The sequence below is a fragment of the Microcebus murinus genome, chromosome 22, assembly GCF_040939455.1.
Source record: "Microcebus murinus isolate Inina chromosome 22, M.murinus_Inina_mat1.0, whole genome shotgun sequence".
NCBI classification, from domain to species: Eukaryota; Metazoa; Chordata; class Mammalia; order Primates; family Cheirogaleidae; genus Microcebus; species Microcebus murinus.
In genome coordinates, this window is record NC_134125.1 from 4,141,686 (window position 1) to 4,168,353 (window position 26,668).

The window sequence follows — 26,668 nt, forward strand, 5'->3', positions numbered from 1 at the left end:
TTCGCTGGACACCTAAAAATATATAGAAAAAATTAGCTGGGCATGGTGGCGCATGCATGTAGTCACAGCTACTCGGGAGGCTGAGGCAGGAGGATTGCTTGATCCTAGGAATGTGAGGTTGCTGTGAGCTAGGCTGATGCCACGACACTCTAGCCCAAGCAACAGAGTGAGACTCTGTCTCAAAAATAATAATAAATAATAAAATAAAAAGTTCTCTAAAATGAAGGTTAAAAAAAAATAACAAAACTACTGATAGTTTAAACATCACTGTAATTGTATTTATTTTGTTTTGTTTTTTTGGGGAGGGTTTTTTTTTTTTTTTTGAGACAGGGTCTCACTTTGTTGCCCAGGCTAGAGTGAGTGCCGTGGCACCAGCCTAACTCACAGCAACCTCAAACTCCTGGGCTGAAGCAATCCTTCTGCCTCAGCCTCCTAGTAGCTAGGACTACAGGCATGTGCCTGGCTAATTTTTTCTATGTATATTAGTTGGCCAATTAATTTCTTTCTATTTATAGTAGAGACGGGGTCTCGCTCTTGCTCAGGCTGGTTACGAACTCCTGACCTCAAGCAATCTGCCCGCCTTGGTCTCCCAGAGTGCTAGGATTACAGGCGTGAGCCACCACGCCCGGCCCAATGTAATTGTATTTAATACCGCTGACCTGTACACTTCAAAAGGATTAAGATGGTAAATTTTATGTTATGCGTATTTTACCATAATTAAACATTTTAAAAAAAAAAAATCTACTACTAAGGGTCCTACTACTCAGTGCTTAGGATCACTCGAGTTCCCAGGACAGGGCCTGGGGTCTATGTGCAACAGAAGACCCAACCACAGACTGCAACGTCTCGGTGGGGCCCATGATAGTTAGTGCCAGTTCTGCAGGACAATGACGTTTTCCTGTCAACGTGAGGTTGCAAAAGGAGATACGATTCAGTATTCCCCAAAATCAACATTTCACTCTGAAACACAGCCACAGAAAAAGATGACACACAAGGAAAACCTCTCCTTACCTCATCATACATGCGCGAGAAGATAATTCCGCTGAATTTCCAGAACTCTGCCCAGAAGTCTGAATATGACTCAACTGACCAATGGTACAAGTCATTGTAATTCTCTAAAAATAAAATAAAATGGCACACACAGCTCAGACAAACGTCAGAAGGGAAGTCTTAGCAGTTCAATCGTAAGATGAACACACCTAAGGAGTGGCAGGGACACCTGAGCGGTTCAGAAACACGGATGAGGAATGGTCTGCTGGAGAGGAGAGCTTGATTTTTGCTGACGCAAACTCACCACCGCTGGTCCCCAAAAGGCACAAAAGCTCCGAGGCAGTGATTTCACCTCTTAACCACTGTGCCCGAGAACATGGACACTGGGGCTGGGCGCAGTGGCTCACACCTGTAATCCCAGCACTCTGGGAGGCCGAGGCAGGAGGATCGCTCGAGGTCATGAGTTCAAGACCAGCCTGAGAAAGAGGGAGACCCCCCTCCCATCTCTATAAAAATAGAAAAATTAGCCAGTCAACTAAAAATAGAAACAAAAAATTAGCCAGGCGTGGTGGCTCACGCCTGTAGTCCCAGCTACTCGGGAGGCTGAGGCAGGAGGATCGCTTGAGCCCAAGAGTTTGAGGTTGCTGTGAGCTAGGCTGACGCCACGGCACTCTAGCCCAGGCAACATAGCAAGACTCTGTAAGTATGTATGTATGAGTATATGTACGTATAAATAAATAAGTAAGCACGGACTAACTGTGGCGCTATCTCTGCATAGGGAGCCTTCTCCCCCAGCTCCACTGAGCTATCAGAGAACAGGGACTGAGCCCTCTTTCTGTCGGCAAACTCTATCCAGCCATGTGCACACAGAGTAGACCTGTAGCTTGTGGAAGACACTTGGCACAGTCCTCCAACAGAACATGTTCTTGGAAGCTGGTGCTACCTCCCTGCTCCCTAATTACAGAGGGCTAGGACGTTCAGCGTGTCCCCTGAAGCCTTGAGACAGAGACCTGGGATCACTTGCTCACGCGCTGGGCTGGAGCCGCAGGCTGCGCCTGAGGAAGGCTGTGCCTGACCACGCTGAGCCCTGCGTGGGTGTGCAGGGAAGCCTCAGGTGAGTTCAGCTGGAAGCAGTGGCAGAAACAAACCAACCTACAGCTCTGGGAGTGGAAAAGAGTACATGCAACGCCACAAGGCCCTGCACCTCCCGAAATGCAGGCACAGAAAACTCCCGTCAACCTTGGTCTGGGAAGATGGGCTGGGGGGGGGGCGGCCAGAGTGGGGGACACCCCTTCATCCTTCCCTCCCTCCCTGCACCCTCCCGGGCTGGAGCAAAGCACATGGGGCACGGGAAGATGTGTGCCTTGCTCTGTGTGCACATCCGGTCAGTGCTGTGCACCGGCTACAAGCAAGCCACTGTCCGGGCACAGAGGGCACAAGTCCGTGGGTGCTGTCTCCAAGCAGCAGGAATGCTCACAAATGCCCAAAAAGGCAAGGCAGGAAAGCCCGAAGCACATACACTTGGCGAGCAGAGGAAAAAGGAGAATAATCAAAGAGAGGGTAGCATTTGAGTTGGATCTTAAAGCGAAGCCCAAAACCCCCAGGACCAGGCACGGGAAAGGGGGGAGCAAGTGAAGTTCACCATCAGGAGTGGTAAGGTGGGGCAAGGACAAAGGCGAGCTCTAAACACCGCCCCAGACTCCCACCGATTGCTGCCACGTGGCAACACAGCCAGCGAGTGTCACAGGCCTTGGGGTTTTCAGAAGTTGGAAGGCTTCCTTTTTGAGGCGCGGCCTCCTGACTTGTAAACGCAGGCTACTCAACAGTGCCTGCGGATCAGGCCTGGCCCGGGGGCCCTGGTTTGAGAGCCTTGAAGGAGGGAGAGGAGCTCAGCAGGCAGAGCTTGGGGCTACCAGGGCTCACTGTGTTCCCTCAGCCACACGTGCAGGTGCAGAGCTGAGCACGGGGCCTGACCAGCTCATGTCACCCTCACCCGCACCCAACAACATGGGTCCTCTTGTTATGCCCACTGTACAGAAGAAGAAACTGAGGCATGGGGAAATTGGACGACCTCCTCCTGATCACACAGCTAGTAAGTGGAGCCACCTCCCATGGAGAAAGGAGGTTTCGCCCACCTGCCATGGCTGTCCTTGTGGGAAATCATTTTGGGGATGTCAGGGTGAGACAAGCACCAGATCATCCGTACTACATTCTTGCTTTTGGAAGAGGAAACAGATCGCATCAAGGCAAGGTGACCCAGAAGAAGAATGTAACCCCACAACCCAGCCCCCTGGTTCTTCCTGGGGGTCAAGGCTCCTCTTCCCCCATCTGACACGATTTATCAACTAGCCTGGAAGCCCCTAGAGTAATAAGACACACCCCAAGTGACAGGGAGCGGGGGCACAAGCTCCGCCGTGCTGTGGAGGCCTGGAAGCTGCCAGGTGGCAGTTTGCAACTCCGTGGTCAACAAGGAACCATTGAAAACATCTGAGCCACGGAGTGACAAAGCCAGACCTGTGCTCCCACATTGCTCTGGCAGAGCAAGCAGGGTGCACTGGAGGTGGCAGGGCGGGAAAGCAGGAAGCAGGAAGCACTGTTGGGAGAAGAGGGAAGAAGGTCCCCAGAACCCTGGCATGGGGCTGGAAAGGGTGGGTGCAGGAAAGCCGTGTCACCAAGGCAGGTTCCTGGCGCTGGCCAGATGACTCAGGACTCCATTTGTGTGGGGATGATGAAGGACAGTGATGCCACCAACAGAAACAAGGGGGTCCCTGCAGCTGTGATGAGTTGAAAATCTCTGAGGAGCACAGGGGAGGCGGTGCGGGGCAGGTGGAGCAGGAAGCTGCTCAAGCCACCTAGAGTCGGGAAAGAGCACGTGGAATGCTCCTCGCCCAGACAGGTGGTTTCTGAGGGCTGTGGCTGGAAGGAGGGTCCTTGGCCAGGTTCCGCTCAGGGGCTGGCCGAGCACACACAACAGAAGGGCTCCCCCCTGACCATCCTTCCAGGCGCTGGCCTCTCGCAGAAGCGGCGTGCGGAGGGGAGCGCAAGGTACTGTGAGCTGGCAAGGGACCCCCACAAGTCAGCACGGCGCTCTGTCCTGGAGGAAGCCCCCACTGGCTGGAGGCCAAGGCAGCAGGGAGCCCCTCACAAGCAGGAACGCCCAGCTCGGGACCTCACAGCCAACAGCAGGGCTGCCACCTCCAGAGGGGTGACCCTCCCGGGGAGACGGGGACCCCCACATGCAAGGGAGATGCTGCAGTCAGGAGATGCTGCAGAGGGGTGGCACCCCCACACGCACACAGAGTGGGGTGCAAAACCCCAGTGAGAAGGTCCCTCATGTCAGGTGTCTCTCTCCCCCAACCCCAGCAGCAGAAACGGGGCACCAGGAGACCACCCCAACCACCAGGAGGGGCCTGGCGGCGACGCCCGGGAGGAGGGACCCTCCCGTCCCCAGGAAGGTCACGCCGCCCCGACAGGTGGCCCCCGCCGCGCGCCCCGCGCTCACCCAGCGACCGGCCGCGGGCGGCGCCGACGGCCGCCCGGAAGCGGTCCATGTGCGCGCGCTTCTTGCTGTCGGGCTCCCACATCACCTGGCACTCCATGATCTCCTCACGCCCGGCCCGCGCCTCCTTGGACATGGCTGCGGCGAGGGCTGGGCCGGCGGGACGCAGGCGGCGGGGAGCGCGCGACGGAACCGGAGCTGGAGAGGGAGCCGGAGCCCGCGCCACCGCCTCCCGTAAGTCACCGGCCGGCCCCGCCCCCGCCGGCCCCGCCGCCGCCGCCGCCTGTAACCCTCCGCCGCTCCCGCCTCGCAAAGGAGTGCTCGCCGCGCCGGGACTCGAACCCGCGGTCGGGGCGGGGCGGCCTGCGCAGGCGCGGTGGGCCCCGGCTCCCTGCCCTCACCTGGGGCGGAACCTGGGGCGGAAGCGGGTTAAAGCAGCGCCCGCAGCAGCCAGGCGATAGGGGACGCTGGTTCCTCTTTGTATGTTTTCTTTCATTAGCTATTGCTTTGCTCTTCCCGCAGATATTTATTGAGCGCCTACGGTGTGCCGGGCACTTTGTGGACACGGCCTGAACACAGCAAAATTCTTGCCCTCCTGTTAACAGATGGGGGAGAAACAGGTGTGTGGCGGGCAGACAACAAATATTAATAAACACATCGTGTATATACATATATTAATAATGTCATACATTAACACGCAGTGTGCCAGTGAGTCTCAAAATATACATTGCAGAGGAATGCATTTAGTGTATAACATTGGTGTAATATTTTTCAGGTACCTAAGCCGAAATAAAAAACAAATAAAATATTGGTATAATAAAAGGCATTCAGCCTGGGCAACATGGCAAGACCTCATTTCTACAAAAAAAAATTTTTTTAATAATCCAGGGGTGGTGGTTGCATGCCTGTAGTAGTCCCAGCGTCTCGGGAGGCTGAGGCAGGAGGATTGCTTGAGCCCAGGAGTTTGAGGTTGCTGTGAGCTAGGCTGACGCCATGGCTCTCTAGCCGGGGCCACAGAGTGAGACTCTCTGTCTCAAAAATAATAATAATAATAACATTAAATTAAATTAAAAAAATAAAATGTAAAATGTCCCCGTAGATGTTCTTCAATGTATCTTGAAATTTTAGATAGAAGGACTGGAAAATACTCCAGTTACACTTAAAAAAATCATTTCAATCCATTTCACTGCTTTGGTTGTTCTCAAATCACAGTATTTCAACGCAAGCCACACTTCACCCTTAGGAGAAATGACAGGAGAGTGGCATGTTGCTCATTAAAGAGGGTTTCGTGCCAGTTGCTGTTCACAACTGCGGGGCCGGCCACCACAGTACAAATCAGGATGAGTTATGAGTAATCCTCTTTTATGGTTAAGTCTGCAGAGGTCAACTGAGAAGACACATGCTTTCTCTGGCATCTGTAAAGACCAAGTTCATAAGAGGGTGAGGGTCTGTAAATTAATTGCACTAAAAGAGTCTGCGCTTCCATAGCCCCGGAAAGTCTTTTGTCTACCCGCTAGGGCAAAAGGGCCCTAATTTAAAGACCCACAGTTTTAAGCCAATCACAACGCTCCTCTTTCTCCTTGGGTGGTGATTGGCCTGGGATGGGCATGTGACCAGGTTCAGACCAATGAGACACAAGAAGAGTATATAGGTGTCTCAGGAAAACAGTTCCCTCCCGCTGCTTCACGAGGAAGGCTCTTTTGCATGGAGCTGGGACCGATATTTTGTGGCTCTAGGAAACAACGTCGAAGAAAGAAACAGGATGGTGGAACAGAAGGGGGAAAAACACATATTTTGTGGCCCTAAGAAACAAGGTTGAAGAAAGAAACACGCTGGTGGAACAGAAGGGGGAAAATCTTCAATCGTCCCACTGAGCTGCCAAAGCAAGCCCCTGCCGGCCTAGCCCTGGGCTTCTGGTTGGGTAAACAATAAATCCTGGCTTAAGCAACTGGGAGTCGAATGTCATAGTGTGCTGCCAAAAGCATTCTAACTGAAGCAGTCATCGAAGGTCATTTCTCTTATGAAAGAAACTTGGGGACATTCATCACCCACGTGCTATGGCCCAAGCCAGCTGGTCTGAAGATATGAAACCACCAATAAGAACTAGGGAGGGTCAGAGCCCGGTGCCAAGATCTGTCCATCACAGTTCCTGTGTCTCAGGGTTCCCTAGGACAGAGAGATTGGAACAGGCACCATGATTTTAAAATTCAGCGACTTCCATCAGAGGTCGAAAGCAAGTGGCTCCACAAGGTGGATTCTGCCTCATGTGCTCTGTATGCTCGCGTCGTTTTAAAAGTTGTTTTGAAGGTATTCTTGACTTGATGCTTAAAAATTAGGAGATGTCTCATTAAAATCTAGATGTTTGGAAACTCAGACGTTCTGGCAACATCATACTCCAGTAACAACAACTGATTGGAGCTGGGCAATGGCTTCCACTCCTTAGAGATGACTCTTCTCCTTACTGTGCCTCCACCAAGCCCACGTGTCTTGTCTACGTCTTCTGGCTTTCCACTTCAATCTCTTTACATCCGAATTATCCAGTTTGGGAGCCCGAACGTGTGTGAGCCAGGCCATCACAGCCTGCGATTTACCAAACACCTGACTGAGAAGAGGCGAGGATGCACTGGCCAGTCCTGCAGCCCAGGTGGGAGCCTCTCCTTTTTCTTCACTCATCACCCAACGTTTTCTTAGAGGTGTTAGAACTAAGCAGTGACACTTAACAGAGAAGGTAAAGCAGAAGTTCTTTGCCATGTTTTCCCAAGAATCCTAACTTTCTGAATTGGCTTCAAACCAAAAAGAACATAAATTCATTCATTTATTTACCATGTATTTATTTATTGAGCACCTACTATGTACCAGGCACTGTCCTAATGCTGGAGATGTAAGATGCAATAAACAGGCCGGGTGTGGTGGCTCACGCCTGTAATCCTAGCACTCTGGGAGGCCAAGGCAGGACGATCCCATGAGGTCAGGAGTTTGAGACCAGCCTGAAAAAGATCAAGACCCTGTCTCTACTTAAAAAAAAAATAGAAAAAATTAGCCAGGTGTGGTGGTGCATTCCTGTAGTCTCAGCTACTCAGGAGACTGAGGCAGGAGGATCGCTTGAGCCCAGGTGTTTGAGGTTGCTGTAAGCTAAGCTGACGCCACGGCCCTCTAGTCTAGGTGACAGAGCAAGACTCTGTCCCCCCAATAAAGATGCAATGAACAAACCAGACAAATTCCTTGCACATGTGAAGCTGACATTAGAGTGGCAGAGGGAGACTATGTATATATAGGTTTATAAAAGGAGAATAAAGGGAAAGAGTGTGCCAAGGGGGTGGGGGAGGGTGTTTTAGAAATGTGGTCAGGGAAGGGCCTTTCTAATGAAGTGACATTGAGCTAACACCTAAATGAAGTGACACATCCAGCCCAGTGCTGATCTTTGGGAAGGGCCTTCGAGAGGGCATAGCAAGTGCAAAGGCCCCATATCCCTCCACTATCTTGGAGGAATTTCCACGGGCCTTGGGGGGCCAGGTGGTAAGGACTTTAGGTTTCATTCAAAGTGTGATAAGAAGCCATTTGGAAGGTTTCAAGTAGGGAAATGATGTGACTTACATTTTGAAAGGAATATTCTGGCTGCCATGTGCTCATTGAGTGCAGTTGGATTTGGGGGTGATGGCGCACAAGTGGGGAAACCTGCTAAGAGATATTGCGGACGTTCACATGGGCTATCACAGCAGTTCAGACCAGGGTGGAAAGGTGGAGGTGAAAAGGGCACGCTTTCTATATCTAAGTGGATGATATCTATCTATAGCTCTATGTACCCACATATAAATATATCAATTTATTTTTATATAAATATTAATCTGTGAATAGCTATTAATATACATACATAGAAATATGTTGGAAGGTAGAAATAGCAGGATGTGTTGCTGGATTGGATGAGGAGTACTTGGAGCCCGCACTAGACAAGAACAAGTTCTAGCCTCCAATTGCTTTTACCCAAGTTTAACCAAAGCGGTGATGAAGAGGGACCAGGACGGAGGCACAGAGTGGCACGAAGTCACCACACCACCATTGACAGCGGCAGCTGACACAGTCACCCCACCAGGTCAGGCTAGAAGAAAGATAAAGGGGTGATTGCAACTGCAGACTCAGCCAGGTCCCCGGTTTATCCGGCCAAAGGGCTGTTGAGTGGTTTCTTTTGCTGGTCGCCACAGTGTGGTTGCATCAACCCTCTGGGTACACCCGAAAGGCTGTGGAAATCAGTGGGTGCCAGTTACCCAGCGCCAGATGTGCCTGAGGTGACTCTCAGAGTTCAGCTTCCCCACCTCCTCTCTGGCTCCCAGGGCATAGCAGAGAAAATGTGGCCACACACGCCAGCGTCCTCAACAGAAAGAGGGATACAGTCATCCAAGGAATACTTTGCGGCAGGGGAGATGAATGCTCTGCAGGTGCATCAGCATGATGGCTCTCAGCATGTTTAGCAAAAAAAAACAAACAACAAGCTACTGAAGTGTACAAATTGTATGTTTCCTTTTATAGAAAGGTCAAAAACAGGCAAACCAAAAAAATTGTTGTTAGAAATCCATACATATTAGAAAAACATAAAGAAAAGAAAAGCAAGGCTTAACAGCATCCAAGGCACTGGTTTCTTCCAGGGCAAATGAGAGGGAGATTGAAAGAGGGATGCTGATCATGTCCTGTTAAGTGGGGTGGCAAATCCATGCTCTGCACATATTATTCCGCCCACTGTGCTTATACACTATATTCAATCTTTTTGTATGCTTCACACATCTCACAATTTAAAAAAATAAATAGAAGATCGAGAGCTTCTTCGTCCCCAAGAAGTCTCAACCTGCAGCTCTGCGGCCGTCACCATGCCACAAAATGAATATATTGAATTACACCGTAAACGCTATGGGTATCGTTTGGATTACCATGAGAAAAAGAGAAAAAAGGAAAGTCAAGAGGCTCACGAACGATCGAAGAAGGCAAAGAAGATGATTGGTCTGAAGGCTAAGCTCTACCATAAGCAGCGCCATGCTGAGAAAATACAAATGAAAAAGACTATCAAGATGCATGAAAAGAGAAACACCAAACAAAAGAATGATGAAAAGACTCCACAGGGAACAGTACCTGCCTATCTGCTGGACAGAGAGGAGCAGTCCCGAGCCAAAGTACTTTCCAATATGATTAAACAAAAAAGAAAAGAGAAAGCGGGAAAATGGGAAGTCCCTCTGCCCAAAGTCCGTGCCCAAGGAGAAACAGAAGTATTAAAAGTTATTCGAACAGGAAAGAGAAAGAAAAAGGCATGGAAGAGGATGGTTACTAAAGTCTGCTTTGTTGGAAATGGCTTTACAAGAAAACCACCTAAATATGAAAGATTCATTAGGCCAATGGGCTTACGTTTCAAGAAGGCCCATGTAACACATCCTGAACTGAACGCTACCTTTTGCCTACCAATACTTGGTGTAAAGAAGAATCCCTCATCCCCATTATATACAACTTTGGGTGTTATTACTAAAGGAACTATCACTGAGGTCAACATGAGCGAGTTGGGTCTTGTGACACAAGGAGGCAAGGTTATCTGGGGGAAATATGCCCAGGTTACCAACAATCCTGAAAATGATGGATGTATAAATGCAGTCTTACTGGTTTGATAGCAGTTTCATACAAGTAACTTCTTATGGAAGACTACATACCAGTTGGGAAAACCACCATTACTGTCATATTTCTGAGTGCCACCAAATAGCCTTACATGTCTGCAGTCATCAAAAGAACTATTTATCAAATTGTATAAAACATTAAAATGGTCCAGTTTAAATAAATAAATAAAATAAAAGTGGGGCCCCAGAACTCTGCTGACCATAATAAATATTTTACTTCACCAAGCCTGGGGTAAAAGGTCAGAAACAAACTGAAGTTCTTCAACGGGGGAATGGCCAATAAAAGTATATTATAATGTATACTGTGTAGTACCATACACATCAGCTAAAAATAAGAAGACTGTTCTCAAAGAGGTTGTTGAGAGAGAGAAAGCAAATTGCAGAAGGCCGTGACTAGGCTGATCCAGGACACTGACTTCTCCATTGATGGCTCACAGTCAGTTGCAGATCAAACTCCTCATTCTGCACTTCGCCTTCTCACTACTTAAAAAAAGAAAAAATAAAATGAAAAAAGAGACTATGTACAGTTGCAGAAAGATACATATAAGACACCACTGGTGTTTAAAAATGTCTTCATTGGCATATATAATATATATTTTCTATATAGTAACATACATGTGTAGAGAAAGAACTGGAAGGATATTGTAGTGGGTTGAGTGGTGGCCTCCTCCCAAAAGATGCATCCACCTGCAACCTGTGAATGTGACCTTATTTGGGCAAAGCATTACAGGTGTAACTCAGGCTCTTTACACGAGGAGATCATCCTGGATTACCTGGACCAGCCCATCTCTGATGGCAAGTGTCGTTATAAGAGACACAGAGGAGAAGGCCATGTGACACAGAGGCAGAGACGAGAGTGATGCAGCCACAAGCCAAGAAATGCCAAGAGCCAGCAGAAGCTGGAGGAGCAATGAAGGATTCCCCAACCCCCGCCCCAGACCCCTGCTGACACCTTGATTTCCAACTTCTGCTCTCCAGAACTGTAAGAGGATACAATTTCTGTCGTTTTCACCCACCCAGTTTGTGGTCATTTGCTACGGCAGCCCTAGGAAACTAGTACAGATAGCCATTAAACCGCCCACAGTGATGGCCTCTGGGGAGCGAGGGTGGACCCAGGACTAGAGAGGTGCCAAGAGATGCTGTCATCTTGTCTGCCTTGTTCCCCCTTTTTATAAGGAGAATGGACTCGGTTATTCTTTGCAGTGTTAAAATTTGCTGTCTCTGCTTACCTGTTCATGATCTAAGTCCCTCCTAGAATGTCAGCTTCAAGACAGCAGGGATCCTGGTTGGTTTTGTTCAGCTGGTGCCGAGCACAGCCCAGCACAAAGCGGCTGCTCCATAAAAAGCATTTGAGTAATGTGCAAGGTTCTCTGGCTGGGTGTTCCTCAACATACTGAACAGGAATCTATCCACAAACTATATTTTCTTATATTCAAGAAAAAAAATTGGAAGACCATGTTTTTATTCATCAAATCTAAGTCTAGAAAATTAAGCCGTAAAACACCATTTTTAGTAAATTGGTCAATCTGGACAATTCTGCCAATTCAGTGGATTGATTATTTGGCAAATTGACTTTCAACAAATTGATTTTCGTTGAATTGACCCACTTCTTTTGGGATCACCTGACAGACATTTGTCATTAGTTCAAATGCCAGCCCTCAAAGGCCTTCCTTGGCCAGCCAACAACTGTTAAACACCCCCCGGCACTGTACTCACTGTCCTGCTTTGCTTCCTTCACAGTGCGAGGCAAAATCATCCTGACGGTTAATTGGTTTACTTTTGTACTCTTCAGTCTCCTCCCCATTACAATGAAATTCCATGAAAACCGGGATATTTCTCCTCGTGTTGACACATGGCAGACACGCAGTAACTATGTGTTACGTGAATGCCTTGTACCCTACAGCTCACAGATAATCTGCTACTGTAGACTCAAGGCAAACACTTAGAGGGCACAGGCTACATTTCTACTACTCTCTGTGTGACACCCTGTGATTCAACATCACCAGCAACTAGGTAATATACCATAAAAGGGTTTTAGGCGGTACTAATTCTTATTAGCCAAGTGCTAATAGGGAAGCAGAGGTATTCCCATAAGCACAGGCCTCATTTAATCCTAAAGAGATTTAACACCAGCCAGGAAGCCATCTGAAGCTTGCTGTGGTTTTTTCTCTTGCTTGTTTCTAACAGGACAGGAAAAAGTGACCAGACGAGTTGACTCTCTACCCTCCGGCTTGACTTGGCTTCTTTCTCCTCTTATGTAAGTTTTAAGTTCCCGCCTCAGAAGCCAAGCTTCCAGAGAAATGGATCATGAAAAATATTATGCAAAGTTTCTAGCATATTAAGCAAGCACATATGGTGAAGGAAGCTGGATAGATGGTGTAACAAGATGCAAAGAGGCCGTATTTACACACGCACACACACATTTCCCTTTCCTTTTTTATGCTGTCTCCTATGCAGGAAGTAAAAGGCCTCAAGAACGCTGCTCCTTGCTTGGAAACCTCCCCCACCACATTTTACAGCTTATGGCTACAATTACAAATAGCACCCAGATATTCCATCATGTCGCCTCGTTTTTCCCCATTGCACTTTTCATCATCTGAAATTAAGTCCATCCTGTGCCTCCAGCCAAAGCTCCATGACAGCAGGGTTCTTGTCCCTGTGGTCCCTGGGGTTCTTCCCCAGCGCCCACCATGGGCTGGGGCACGGAGCAGCAGCTCCAGAAACATCTGTGGAAAGACTGAAGGTGCTGCGGGTGCAGAATTTGGGGGTCTCACTTATCTATATTGGGCATTTTTTTAAAATTTCAAAGTATTACAGGAGTACAAGTGTTTTGGGTTAGAAGGATCTCTTTTGTAATGCTTGAGTCAGGGTTGTAGGTGTGCCCATCATCCAGAGAGTGTTCATTGTGCCCATCAGGTAGGTTTTCACCCATGGAATACTAGTCAGCCACTAAGAAGGGTAACTTAATGCCTTTTGCAACAATCTGGATGTAAATGGAGACCATTATCCTAAGGTAAGTGTCTGAAGAATGGAAAAACAAACACCACATGTACTCACTATTAAATTGGAACTAACTCACTCAGGGAGCTGGAGGCGAGCAGATCGTTTGAGCTCAGGAGTTCGAGACCAGCCTGAGCAAAAGCGAGACCTGTCTCTACTAAAAATATAAAAATTAATTGGCCAACTAAAACATAGAAAAAAAAAAATTAGCCAGGCATGGTGGCGTGTGCCTGTTGTCCCAGCTACTCAGGAGGCTGAGGCAGGATTGCTTGGGCCCAGGAGTTTGAGGTTGCTGTGAGCTAGGCTGACGCCATGGCACTCACTTTAGCCTGGGCAACAGAGTGAGACTGTCTCAAAAAAATAAATAAATATATATATTGGAACTAACTGATGAGCACACATGTGCATAGAGGGAAGTATTAAATCTTGGGCATTTCTTTTGGACATTTTGGACAATTTAAGTCTTTATTTTTATTAACAGTCCTCCATATCTCTGTTTTCATGATTTGTTTGGCAAGTGCTCTTTTAAAATTTCTATTTACGTTATTTTATCTATTTTTGAGACAAGGCCTGGCTCTGTAGCCCAGGCTGGAGAGCGGTGGTGCCATCATAGTTCACTGCAGCCTCCAACTCCTGGGGTCAAGCGATCCTCCTGCCTCGGTCTTCCAAAGTGCGGGGACTGCAGGCGCGCGCTGCCGCACCGGGCCTATTTTGTTTCTTCTTTAGGGTGTCCTGGAAGAGTGAAGGGAGGGTTCCTTAGCAGTGGGGGAAGCCTCCTCTGGGCAAAGCTGCTCGGCTCTGTTCCGTTCGCCTCTATTTGCCACAACCAGCGTCCTCTCGGCTTTCCCGAGGTCAACCTCGCCGGCCCAGCCCTGCCCAGCCCCGCCCGGTTGCGTCCCCTCCCTTCCCCTTCGGGGATACCGGCGGCGGAGGGATCCGGGCTGCATGCACGCGCCACTTGCAGCTCGCGCGCTGATTGGCCGGCCGAGGGCTGGCCCTACATCAGCCCAGGCCGCCGTGCCGGGGACGAAAGAGCGTCCGAACGCCAACCAATCGCACGCGCTCTGGCGCTCGGGCCGCGCCTCTCAGCCAATCCTAAGGGGGATTCAGAAAAAGGTGTGCCCAATTGGAGCTGGGCAATGGGGCGGAGTCACCCTTGGACTGTGAAGGCGGGGCGCTGTCACCTTGACAACCCCGCCGTTCCTGGCGCGTCAGTGCGGTCCTTCCGGCCGGCCTCCCCGAACCCCGAAACCACCGAGGCTCCGTTGATTCACGACCTCTAACCTGACCCCTCCTACGGGTCCGCGGGCGGGGTCTGCGCGGAAGTGTCTGGAAAGTGTTCGTTCTTCCTTTTGCGTATTCGAATGTGTGCCCCGGGCTCCTAGTATGAGCCGACTCGGTTCGCTGGGGCGCCAGAGGGAGCCCCACAAGTCCAGGGGAAGACGAACAGATGCGTAAGAGAAGTTAGTGGCAAGTGCCCGGAGGCGATCAACGGGCCGCAGAGTCGCGGCGGGGCGGGGGAGGACAGGGCTGCTGTGATGGGGCGGCCTACGTGAACGCTTGGGCTCTTGGGAATGATGAGTCGAGACGCGGGCCTGAGGGCATCTCCCGCCGACCCGCTACCTGGCTGCGGGGCGAGCAGAGGCAGGGGACCCCGGGCTGGACCCCCGCAAACGCTGGGGCCTAGAAGGGAGTTATTCTGGTAGAGCAAGGACTAAATGCCGTCTTCCTCCTCCTATCCCAATGGGTCCAGAGTTCTTACTACCCTTCCTGAACACGATATCGCCTCTCGGGCAGGGCCGGAGGATGTCCCTTGTGGTTTGCTCATTGCTTAGGTTGTGCTGCCCTGGGGTGAAGTCTGATGAGGCTGAGGGGACCTTGGGAGCAGACACGGTGACTGGTGGGAGCCCATGGCACGAGCGAGCCGTGCAAGCATTTCTGGGCAGCGCCGCATATTCTTGGCGAGCTCAGATCTTCACCGCCCTGCAGCGTGTCCCAACTCCCCCAAGACAAAAAACACAAAAAAAAACAGCTACTTTTCCTTGTAGGAATTCAGCCTTTCAACATTTCCAGAGCATTTCTTCTCTAAATAGTAATAAACTACCCACCCAAACTCAGAAGTTGAAAGAGAGGGTCAGGCCACTCAAATTTTTTTGAGTATTAAGAAAAGTAAAGAAATGCTGAAATTGGGTTATGCAGTGAACGCCTGTTTTCAATGTTTTCAATTTAATAAAGTAATTCTTTTAATTAAAGCTAGTCATTTAAATATGTACCACGTTAGAATATATACACAGTGCAATGTTTTGTGCTGTTCAGAAGAGAATTTCAGGATTTATTAAAGATTTTAATTCATTGCATGCTTATGACAGAGGGTGTGTTTAAAGTTTAAAGTTGTATGATGAATATCATGTGCTTTCAAGACTATCAGTGACCTACAGGAAAGTCTTGGTCCCAAAAAAACCATCGGTGAATCTGTGACTGTAAGAATAATCACTTTTAGAAATAAATTCTAAAGTCTAACTTGAGACCTTCGTGAGATCCGTAGCCAAGTTAAAGTACGTGTAAAAATATACACACATGACTGAAAATACTAAAGTGGAATGAAGAAGGAAAAGGGTACCACAATCAAATAACTCTAGAAGTCATCTCAGAAGAGATCATTTAGCCTGAGTTCCTAGCTTCTTGCTCTGGTAGAGCTGCATACTGATCCACTCCCTTTTCTGTTTTCTCCAATGCTATTCTTTTTTTTGTTTGTTTGTTTTTTTGTTGTTTTTTTTTTTGAGACAGAGTCTCGCTTGTTGCCCAGGCTATAGTGAGTGCCGTGGTGTCAGCCTAGCTCACAGCAACCTCAAACTCCTGGGCTCCAGTAATCCTTCTGCCTCAGCCTCCCGAGTAGCTGGGACTACAGGCATGTGCCACCATGCCTGGCTAATTTTTATATATATATATTAGTTGGCCAATTAATTTCTTTCTATTTATAGTAGAGACAGGGTCTCGCTCTTGCTCAGGCTGGTTTCGAACTCCTGACCTCGAGCAATCCGCCCGCCTCGGCCTCCCAGAGTGCTAGGATTACAGGCATGAGCCACTGCGCCCGGCCTTCCAATGCTATTCTTTTAAATGTTTTCTAAACATGCAGATATGTATAAAATATTTGTATCACTTATATATGGATTCTCAGCTTTCTAAAATCAGCTTTTTTTTTTTTTTTTTTTTTGAGACAGAGTCTCACTCTGTTGCCCCAGCTAGAGTGCAGTGGAGTCAGCTTAGCTCACAGCAATCTCAAACTCCTGGGCTCAAGCAATCCTCCTGCCTCAGACGCCCGAGTAGCTGGGACCACAGGCATGTGCCACCATGCCCAGCTAATTTTTTCTATATATATTTTTAGTTGGCCAATTAATTTCTTTCTATTTTTTTAGTAGAGACAGGGTCTCGCTCTTGCTCAGGCTGGTCTCGAACTCCTGACCTCGAGTGATCCTCCCGCCTCGGCCTCCCAGAGTGCTAGGATTACAGGTGTGAGCCACCTTGCCCGGCCTTAAAATCAGCTTTTTAATGACAGTATTATGTTCTGGCCAGCGCTTAAACAGAGACCTGCAATCATTGAACTCAAACCCTTCAAGAAGATTTTTGATACCACAAAAAACGTAAGAAAGGTGAGAATTTATTGTCATAATGTAAGGCAAATTGTAGGCACTCAATATTTATTTATTGACAGATGCATTTTTACCCATAAATCTGACAGGACACAAAATGGAGTGAGGGAGAGAAAGTATATGTTATCATTGATTGTGGCCCTTCTGACTTTTATCTAGGCTTAGACAGGGTTGATCCTTTCATCCTTTCCACAGGCTCCATTTCTTACTCAAATTGGTTGACACTTAGATGCTAATTTTATGTTTTTATAAGATAATCTCTTAGCAGCAGTTTATCTTTTGCTAATTCTGTTAATTTTAAATTTCAAGGGCTGTAAGTTTAAGCTTGTTTTTAATTATTTAATCAATATCCAATTCAAAGCAGCCCTCCACTACTGAAGTCAGGTATATTAAGAGAAAATTTTAATTCAGCAGCAATTAGAAGTAATTGTATCGTGTCTTTAGTGACTATAAGTGTGGGTGGCTGAGGGTGAATGTTTACAGGGTCTCACTATATCACCCAGGCTGGTCTCGAACTCCTGGCCTTAAGCAATCCTCCCACCTCAGCCTCCTGAGTAGCCAGGATTATAGGCTGGAGCCACCATGACCTGCTAAAGTGAGTGTTTTGCATATTAAACATGAGTAGTTGAAACTTTTAAATTATAAGATCTATAATCACATGACTTTCTCCTAAGTAACTAAAAAAAAAAGAAAAAGAAAAAAAATATAATCACAACATCATCAATTTGTGTTCAGGACTTGTGAACTTGTCTGTTGTGATTAAATAATTTTTAAAAAGTGTTTAAAACCCCTCCATCATGGCAGAAACTGTCCAGTGGTTCTGTAGGACAAGAAAATAGACCCCTGAATTCTTTTTTTTTCTTTTTGAGACAGAGTCTCAAAAAAAAGTGCCAATGCCAGAGTGCCGTGGCATCAGCCTAGCTCACAGCAACCTCAAACTCCTGGGCTCAAGTAATCCTTCTGCCTCAGCCTCCTGAGTAGCTGGGACTACAGGCATGCGCCACCATGCCCGGCTCATTTTTTGTATATATATTTTTAGTTGGTCAATTAATTTATTTCTATTTTTGGTAGAGATGGGGGTCTTGCTCAGGCTGGTTTCGAACTCCTGACCTTGAGCAATCCGCCCGCCTTGGCCTCCCAAAGTGCTAGGATTACAGGCGTGAGCCACCACGCCCGGCTGACTTGTCGTTTTGAATGGTGTCTTATGTGATGAATTGCCTTTGCCGGTGGGTCTCAAACATGTTGGTTTCAGGACATATTTACACTCTTCAAACTTCCTGAGGACCCCGAAGTGTGTGTTCCTGTGGGTTTTATCTATCGATTAGAATTAACAGTACAGTTAGAAATAATTACCAAATTAGAAATAAAACTAAGAAACCAAAAAATATTGCATTATTAATTTACTTTAAAATAACGATAAATCCATTCCATGTGACCATAAACAACATATTTTTATGAAAAATGATTATACTTTGCAAAATAATAGTAAGAAGAGTGGCATTGTTCTACATATTTGCTAATCTCTAATGTCTAGCTCAACTGAAGGCGGCTGGAGCCCCGCCTCAGCTTTGGCCTCATTCCACTGCGACAGCCCGCATCTCGTGGCCTCTGGCAACTCCACATATATCCATTCGAGAATGAGAGAGGAAAATGTGGACAACCTGTTATTAGTACCTATGCAAATGAATGAAAGGATGAATGAATGAACATTTTTAATCCTTCAATTCTTCACTTTTTTCCTATACTTAAAAAAATCCTGTAGGAGTAACATTCAAATGATTTTATGCAATTCACACAGGGTGTGCAGTATGAAGAAAGGATCTGAAAGCTATGGGGAGCAATTTTGCAGTCTTTCAAAATCTAAGTTGATTTGTAGCCTTGTCTTATCTGATTCCCAGTGTGAACAGCAAGCACAGTTTTGTCCTACCTGGCACAAGATCCTAAATCGTGGTCAAACATAGCTTCCTTGGCCAGATGTGCTGGCTCGCACTCATAATCCCAGCAGTTTGGAGGCTGAGGTGTGAGGATCCCTTGACCCCAGCCCCAGAAGCTCAAGACCAGCCTGAGCAACACAGTGAGACCCCACTATAAAAAAATTTTAAATTAGCCAGGCGTGGTGGTGCCTGCCTGTAGTTCTAGCTACTCAGGAGGCTGAAGCACGAGGAATGCTTGAGCCTAGGGGTTCGAGGCTGCAGTGAGCTGTGATAGCACCACTATATTCCAGCCTGGGCAACATAGCAATAACTTGTCTCTTAAAAATATAATAAATAAATAAATAAAAACATGGCCTCTTTGAATAGGGCAACAGGATCAAGACCCCTGAAGGTCAAAAAATGTCCAGAAAAGATCATTTCAAGCTAAGGTTCTCCTGGGTGTCTGATATATTATAAATGTACATTAAGCTCTTGTTTCCCCGGCACCATCGGAGGTTGGTTGAAGTGAGAATGACTGAATGCATCCATTTAAACGCATCAAACCGTTAAGAGAAAAGACAGCTGTGTGTAAATTTTGACAACAGCAAGAGAACCGGTGGACTTTGCACTCTCTGTGCAGTCAGAGCTGCTGGATCTCAGGCCTGGCCCCACACATTTCATTATTAGCTGTGCCATTTTGTGCAGGTCATTGACCTCTCCGAGCCCCGTGCAAAACAGCAATGTGTAGTAAGGCTTAAATGAAAAAACAATTTTGGTAAACTGTAAAACAACAAATACCATTTATCATTACTCTATAGTGGCCAATCTGTGGCATAAAAAGATTGTGGTTATTTGAGCTTTTTGATTGTCATGATCTATACCCATCATTTCATCAGGGCCACCAATTGACGCAAATTCAAAAAACTCTCAAAAGCCACAACTTCTTCAGAAGGGAGCTACCAAAGGGTGCAGTTTTGTTCTGCACTTAGGGAGGTGACGTGAAAAAGTAGGCTCAAGCCCAGGTTCCCCGGGGACCAGCCATTTGACCTTGAGCAGTGTTCCCCAACCTCTCTGAGCCTGGGTTTTTTCTTTTGTATTACAGAGATAATCCCTTCTTAGCAGAGCGATTGTGCAATTTCAGCAAGCCGGGGCAGGTACGGCAGAGTTAGGCACACAGAGGTCCTTAGTTTATGAGAATGACTGCTGTCACTTACGGGGGCATGTAGTCACCATCTCTTTCCTGTTACCTTGTATGTCAACCTGTGGTCCTGAAAACACAACACTCTATAGAGCCTTCCCCCTTCACCTACCTGCATTTCTCTAATTCCAGTTGGAAAACTGGAAGTTCTCCATCTCACCTGACAAGGGTTTGCAAGACAGCAGCCAATGTCCAGCCAGAATTGACTAACCCGAGGGGTGAGTTTGACTCTCCTGTTATGGGTAGGTCATCCCAGGAGGAGACCATTTCTAGGCACAGATGCAAGTAGTTTGTACTGTGCAAATGAATGAGTGTCCAAAGTTTGGGGACTCAAGCCATTGAGGGTCATTTGTTTTCCAACACATAGGCACTAGCTACCTGTGTCAGACACACAGCTACTGAGCTGTGCTCCCTCCTGTCCCAAGAACCATTAAGACAGCAGAGTAAGAAGTTACTATTACTGTCTTCAGTTAATAAACACCTGAGTGATTGAAGTTGGAGCTGTGACATGTGGCCCTGTCTTGTACTGTGGTCCAGTGCAGTCTGATAGAAATACAATGCAAGCCACATGTGTACATTAAAATGTTCCAGTGGCCACATTCTAAACAATAAAAGATAAACAGATAAAATAAAATTTGATAATAAACTTTATTTAGCCCATTATATTCAAAATATTATTTCAACCATGTGATCAATATTAAAAATTATTATTATTATTATTTTTTTGGAGACAGAGTCTCACTCTTTTGCCCAGGCTAGAGTGTGGTGGCATCAGCCTAGCTCACAGCAACCTCAGACTCCTGGGCTCAAGCAATCCTTCTGCCTCAGCCTCCTGAGTAGCTGGGACTACAGGCATGCGCCACCATGCCCGGCTAATTTTTTCTATATATTTTTAGTTGGGCAATTAATTTCTTTCTATTTATAGTAGAGACGGGCTCTCGCTCTTGCTCAGGCTGGTCTCAAATTCCTGAGCTCAAACAATCTGCCTGCCTCGGCCTCCCAGAGTGTTAGGATTACAGGCGTGAGCCACCGCGCCCAGCCTAAAAATTATTAATGAGACATTTAATATTTATTTTTGGCACAATGTCTTTGAAATTTGATGTATATTTTATTTTAGCTTACAGCACATCCAGGCTAGCCACATTTCCAGTGCTCAGTAACCACACGTGGCTCGTGGCTGCTGTATTGCCCAGCATAGGTCCGAAAAATTTGTAGAATTTGTAGAAAAGGTCACACAGTAGATATTTTAGGCTTTGTGGCCCTGCTGCCTTGTAGCATGAATGCAGTCACAGGCAGTACATAAAGGAACGAGTGTGGCTGTGGTCCGTTAAACTTGATTTACAGAAACAAGCAACTGGCTATAGTTTGCCTACTCCTAAATAATGGCTGCTATAAGCCACTGTTTGGAATTCTAAACACAAAATAGGAGAAACAGGAATCCCTGTGTGCACTGGGCATCGGGAGGAACTTCTGCTGAGCCATTTCTCTCCCATCTTCTGCTGCCAGCTCTCTAACTCTGGTCCAGAGAGGCCACTCAGGCACATTGTGAAGTTGTCCAAAAATGATGGGCCCAGACTTTTGAAAGCACAAGAGAAGAAAAAAGAACAGCTCTCCTGGGTGTTCCTTAATACATATTTTGTTGTGGGTGCTTCAGTCCCTCAAGTAAAAAAATTTTATTTATTTCTTTTGCCATTGAACTATTATAAGTTCCTTTATACACCATTTTGTTTGTCCTGGGGCTGAGGTGCAAAAGCAGGGGCATTTGCTGGGCCATCGGGTGCTCAGGTTTTAAATGTTAATAGTTCCTAGCTTTGCCGCCCACCCAAAGTGGAAACATGGACCTCCACAAAGGAAGGACGAACAGAACCAGGAAGGGATGGGGCCGCAGCACTGACTGCCGCTGAAAGAATAGCATGACCAGAGACTGGACAGGCTAGACGGTTTAAATTCAAGTCCAAGGAGCCACCCTGATGGCCCAGCGTGGCACGCTGCTGAGATGTCGGGGCCTGGTGAACTATTAGGCAGTGACAGCAGGGCAGCTGGTGTAGCCGCAGCCCACACACCCTCCCTCACGGCGCAGCAGGCTCACAGCAGAGCCTGGTGCACTGGTGGACAGGCAGGACCCCCGTGTCCCCTGCCTGCCCCCGTCCCTGTCCTACTGCCCGCCTGTAAGGTTGACTCCGATAATTCAGCAGGACCTAGAGAAAGCATAGATTTGATGTGGGCACTCTTTTGGGAACGGTTTAACTGCCATGTGTCTGTGTGTGTACCGGAGTGTGTATGTTTCTGTCTCATTTCCCACAAGCACAATACAAGTGCGAGTCAGCTTCCCTTGGTGGCTTCCATGTCCCGGCGAGGTCTTGCTCCTGTTTTATTTTGCTTTCTTCTTGATCCCTGCTACTTATTCCCATCCTCCTCCCAACCTAAGTGTTTCCTTTGAATCTTTTACTTTTATTTTGTATTTATTTAAAAACTATTTTTTTAGAGATGGGTGAGGGGGTCTCACTATGCTGCTGAGGCTGGACTCAAACTCCTGGACTCAAGCGATCCTCCTGCCTTGGCCTCCAGAGTAGCTGGGACTACAGACAGGCACATGCCACCACACCAGGTTTTCTTTTTAAATGCGTTCTTACAAAATGATTATTTTAATCCCAAGTATTGAATTTACTCAAGTGGATGGTTTCTTATTCTGGTGTCTATTTTCTCACACTGCTCTGTTATCGCTACTAATGGCTGCATCGTCCTGCCACCTCACCCCTCTCCCAGGGATGGGTGACCTCCAAATACCACCACCATGGCTGGCCTCAAACGTCCCCTTGTGGAACCCATGTGAGACTTTGCTCTCTGCAATATATGATATGTGGACACATGCCCAGGAGTACTCCTGGGTCATAAGTGTATTTAACTTGACTGTACTCCTGTTGCATTTATTCCTAAGTGCTTGCTAAGGAAAGGATTTTTAGCACCCAAGAAAGTGCTAGTGCTGGTTCAGGGTTGGGTGGAGGGGTGTACATCAATTGCATTACTCTGTTAGTGTCATCCCATTTAGCAAGTAAAAATATAGGACACATGGTTAAATTTCAGTTTCAGATAACTCATGTGGAATATACTAAAGGAGGGCTGGGGATTTTTTTTTAATCTGAAATTAAAATTTAACCGGGCATTGTGTATTTTATCTGACAACCCTACCACCACCTGAACATTTAAATTCAAGGTTTTGTGACTCTTCTCATCATAGAATTACTGTTACATGTCAAAACAGAAAGGGAGAAAGGTAGGGATAAAAAAAATTGAGGAAACTCCATAAATGTTTGGCTAGAAGTGATGAAATATATTTTAAAAGTCTGTACAACAAAATTACAATAAACATTTATTAAGTTGTAATTTGCACAATATTGTAATTCTGTTCTGAGATCTACAAATATCTCTACATAACACCAAAGCCAGTGATTTAATAAATAAGAGGAATGTATATATTGCTTTGCAAAAAGAAAAAAAAGAAAAAGAAAATAAGCCTGATACATTTATGTCTATATAAGATATTTGTAGAATCAGCTTCCCAAGGCTCATGGAACTGAAATACACACACACACACACCATTATATTCAAATCAAATGAATTTATATTAAGTATCAAAGCAAATGCTATACAAAATTTATAACCAGATACACAAAGTATGAATTGAACCATGAATACGCAGTTGAGAATGGGTACCATACCTCACAAATATGATTTCCAGGTAAGAAGAGGGAAACAATTGCTTTGCTGGATTTTAAGTGTGCGCTAATAATCACCATCACCATCACAAGAGATCAATTGAATTACACGGTATTCAGAGATTTAACACACATGCGGATATTATGTTGACACTACAATAAAACCTTTAAATCTGCAAAGAGACATTAGGACATATGGTCATAATACCATTAGCTGCCACGGGTTTTCAGCAGATGATGCAGATGACAATCGACTTTTTTATGCCACCACAAGAAAAAAACTGGTACTGCTGTTATCTCCTACATATCAAGGAAGAACAAAACACAGAAGAATCCCATATGCTGAATAAAGTCTGTTCACACCAGATACTATACATGACATTGATGGTCATCCAATATGCATTTAAGGGTACTACATTAGATCCTGCAAAATATATATAATTCTATTATTCACAAGTGAGGAGCAAAAGTCCAGCTATTCACATGGCCATAAATAAAATTTTTGCAGGTGACATAGCATTAAAAAAAAAAAGCTGGAGTGGGGTGGTTGACACCTTAGCAGCCTTAGGAATTCCTTTTAATACCAGTTGGTCTAAAACTACCCACTGGTTTCTTTAGGAAAGGAAAGAAAGAAAAACACCAGTTGGATGGCAAGGGCTGGCATTTTGGGTAAGTCAGCTAATTCGAAACCCATCAGGGAGAAGTTAGCAGGTGTCAACCAGTAAGGCAGATGTCATTTATCAAGGACATCTTAGAAAGTAGCAGGGATTACAGAAATGAAGCAAGTCAGGATTCCCACTAGTGACAAGTTGTATTAACAATGTCTAGGTTCTGTGTCAGCCATCAGACACCTGTGATTCTTGACCACTCTGCACCTCTGCCGAGTCCCAGGGCCAGACGGGCAACCAGAGGTGTTTCTATCTTCCCTGCAAGGCAGCCCTTTAGGCGTGCGACAGTCACATTATAATCTTCCCAACTACAGACCCCAACCTGCATGTTCTTACTGAGTACCCGATAGGGGGTGGCCCCTCTTGGTCACTTCCCGCCGCCATGGCCCTAACGACATTGTCCCAGTTCCCTGATGTTTCTGCTTCCTGAGCCCTGTGTGAGACCGGCTTTGTGTGGCCTTTCCATTGCATTCACCTCCCCTTTATGAATCACGACCCAGGCGCAAGGGCCTGCTGTCAAGGAATTCTGCTGCTGTGCTCTGTTACCGGAAATGGCGTGGGGGCTAAACTCTGAAGCAAAAGGAACCAAAAGGCAAGGAGAGCTGACTGGTACCGGAGAGCCTGCTCAGGCAAGGCTCACGTGCCACGAAAGCATCTTTGTCGAGGAAGAGGTCCCGGAACATCAACCCTAACACATCCACACAAACCCAGCACTGGGGCGTGGTTGGTCCTTTTTATTTTCTAGATGATTTTCTGTTCTCAGTAAAGCCAGTGTTTATTGTGATACTGAAGCATTGGGAAGTTAACACTGATCAAATTTAAGATATTAAAAACTGAGTCTTCATTACAACAGATCCACAGTTTTCATCAGAATGTTTTTATATCGCATTCTGTGAAGTGCTGCATTAATATACTCTACAGCCCTGAAGATATAAAAAAGTTTTCTCTTCAAGGTATGAGATATGGTACAAAAATACATTTTTCCACATACAAAAGAGAAAAAAGAAAGATATGGGAGGGCTGAATACCCTACAAGCTTCCATGGAAAGGAGAAAGAAAAATCCCAGCTATTTGGAGTTAAGAATACGCCCAAAACCAAAGTGAGATGTATGCATTAAAAAAACAAGACTTCTTCAAACCTGGCATCTAGGATTTCTATCAGAATTTCAAATAATGTTCTGCCCTGAAGTGACACTCAGTAACTTAACTGTAGCTTCTTTCATTAAAAATGAAGACATCTTCCACTTGAGTGTGATCTAACTACAAAACTGGCTTCAGAGCCTACACTTAGCAAAAAGGTGCACATTCCTTTGACAGCGATCTTCAATGGATGTCTAAGGTCCAAATCCACCAGCACCCAGGCTACACGTCCCTCCCTCCGTTTACTGCAAGTTAAAAGGATTGTCCTATGTAGATCTCAAGAGAACACAGTTCCCTCCGTGTTTCAGGGATGAAGGCGCAAGGAGGAATGGAGTGGACACTCGGCCATGCCCGCTGACAGTCTAAGACAACACTCGGGCAGCCTGCAATGACCACAAACAACGGGGCAGCCAAGGCAAGGGCCGCAGTCACGGACTCTGTGCACAGGATGCCACTCTCCCCCTGGCCAACAAAAGCAAAGCTCTATTTTCGTACCTGAACACGGGACAGTGAAATACACAAAAGGAAAGAGGATGATGATGACCTCCCCAAGGTATTTATACGCTGCACTAAAATAGGTTCATCTGCAAGCATCAAAATGACAAAACTGGACTGGTTTCGATCCAGAAATCATGCATCCCAAATGCCCATGGATAAAGATCTGCTCAAGTTAAATCCTAGGGAACAGGTGTGTGTTTTAGGAAGTGAACCGAATCCAGGAGGGTTTGGGTCCCATTATGTGCACCTTAAGAAGTTTCAGAAGTATCCTCAGAAACATCTGTATCTGTTGTCCAGACACTTGCAACCAAAAGAAACTTCACAGAAACTCCGCACGAGACTCGGTAAACAGCTAAGTCTTCCCCAAACTGAGACCCAGCCCATAAGGTCTGGTTCCAGCAAGTCTGACTGGGGTCGCTAGAGACAGCCTCAGTCCCCAGCGGCCTTCAAGGCTACGTCCTGCAAGCGGTGGGCTTCCCTTCCTAACGGGCTCCTAGCAAAGGGGCATTTCCACCAGCCCCGGCCAGAGCCCTCTCTGTGTGCACCACCCTCTGCCCCTAGAAACCACTGAAAATGAGGATGCAATGGATTTCAGACAAGCACCCAACAAATATGTTGTAAAGACTTCAGGGAAAACAATTCAGATCTTTTCCAAGGCTTGTATATTGTATTGCTGCGGCTTGTTGCTGAGAATGCATCATAAGCAGCAACAGACTTGAAAATGTTGTTAGCCGCTGTTTGTTTTCCT

The 26,668-nt window shown here is 46.6% G+C and overlaps 2 protein-coding genes and 1 pseudogene across 4 annotated transcripts in view; 2 read left to right on the forward strand and 1 right to left on the reverse strand.

Annotated features, from left to right (window-relative positions):
* Positions 1-4,625, reverse strand: part of AACS (acetoacetyl-CoA synthetase) — a 50,803-nt gene extending 46,178 nt beyond the window's left edge. For all 3 annotated transcript variants that reach the window (XM_075996436.1, XM_075996437.1, XM_012782147.3), the window contains exons 1-2: positions 4,493-4,625; positions 1,012-1,115 (exon numbers count right to left, since the gene is read on the reverse strand). In XM_075996436.1, coding sequence (XP_075852551.1) covers positions 1,012-1,115; positions 4,493-4,625 — 237 coding nt within the window. The remainder of the gene's footprint in view (positions 1-1,011; positions 1,116-4,492) is intronic.
* Positions 1-26,668, forward strand: part of UBC (ubiquitin C) — a 423,461-nt gene that overhangs the window by 327,417 nt on the left and 69,376 nt on the right. The window lies entirely within an intron of this gene.
* Positions 9,308-10,273, forward strand: LOC105880844 (ribosome biogenesis protein NSA2 homolog pseudogene; annotated as a pseudogene).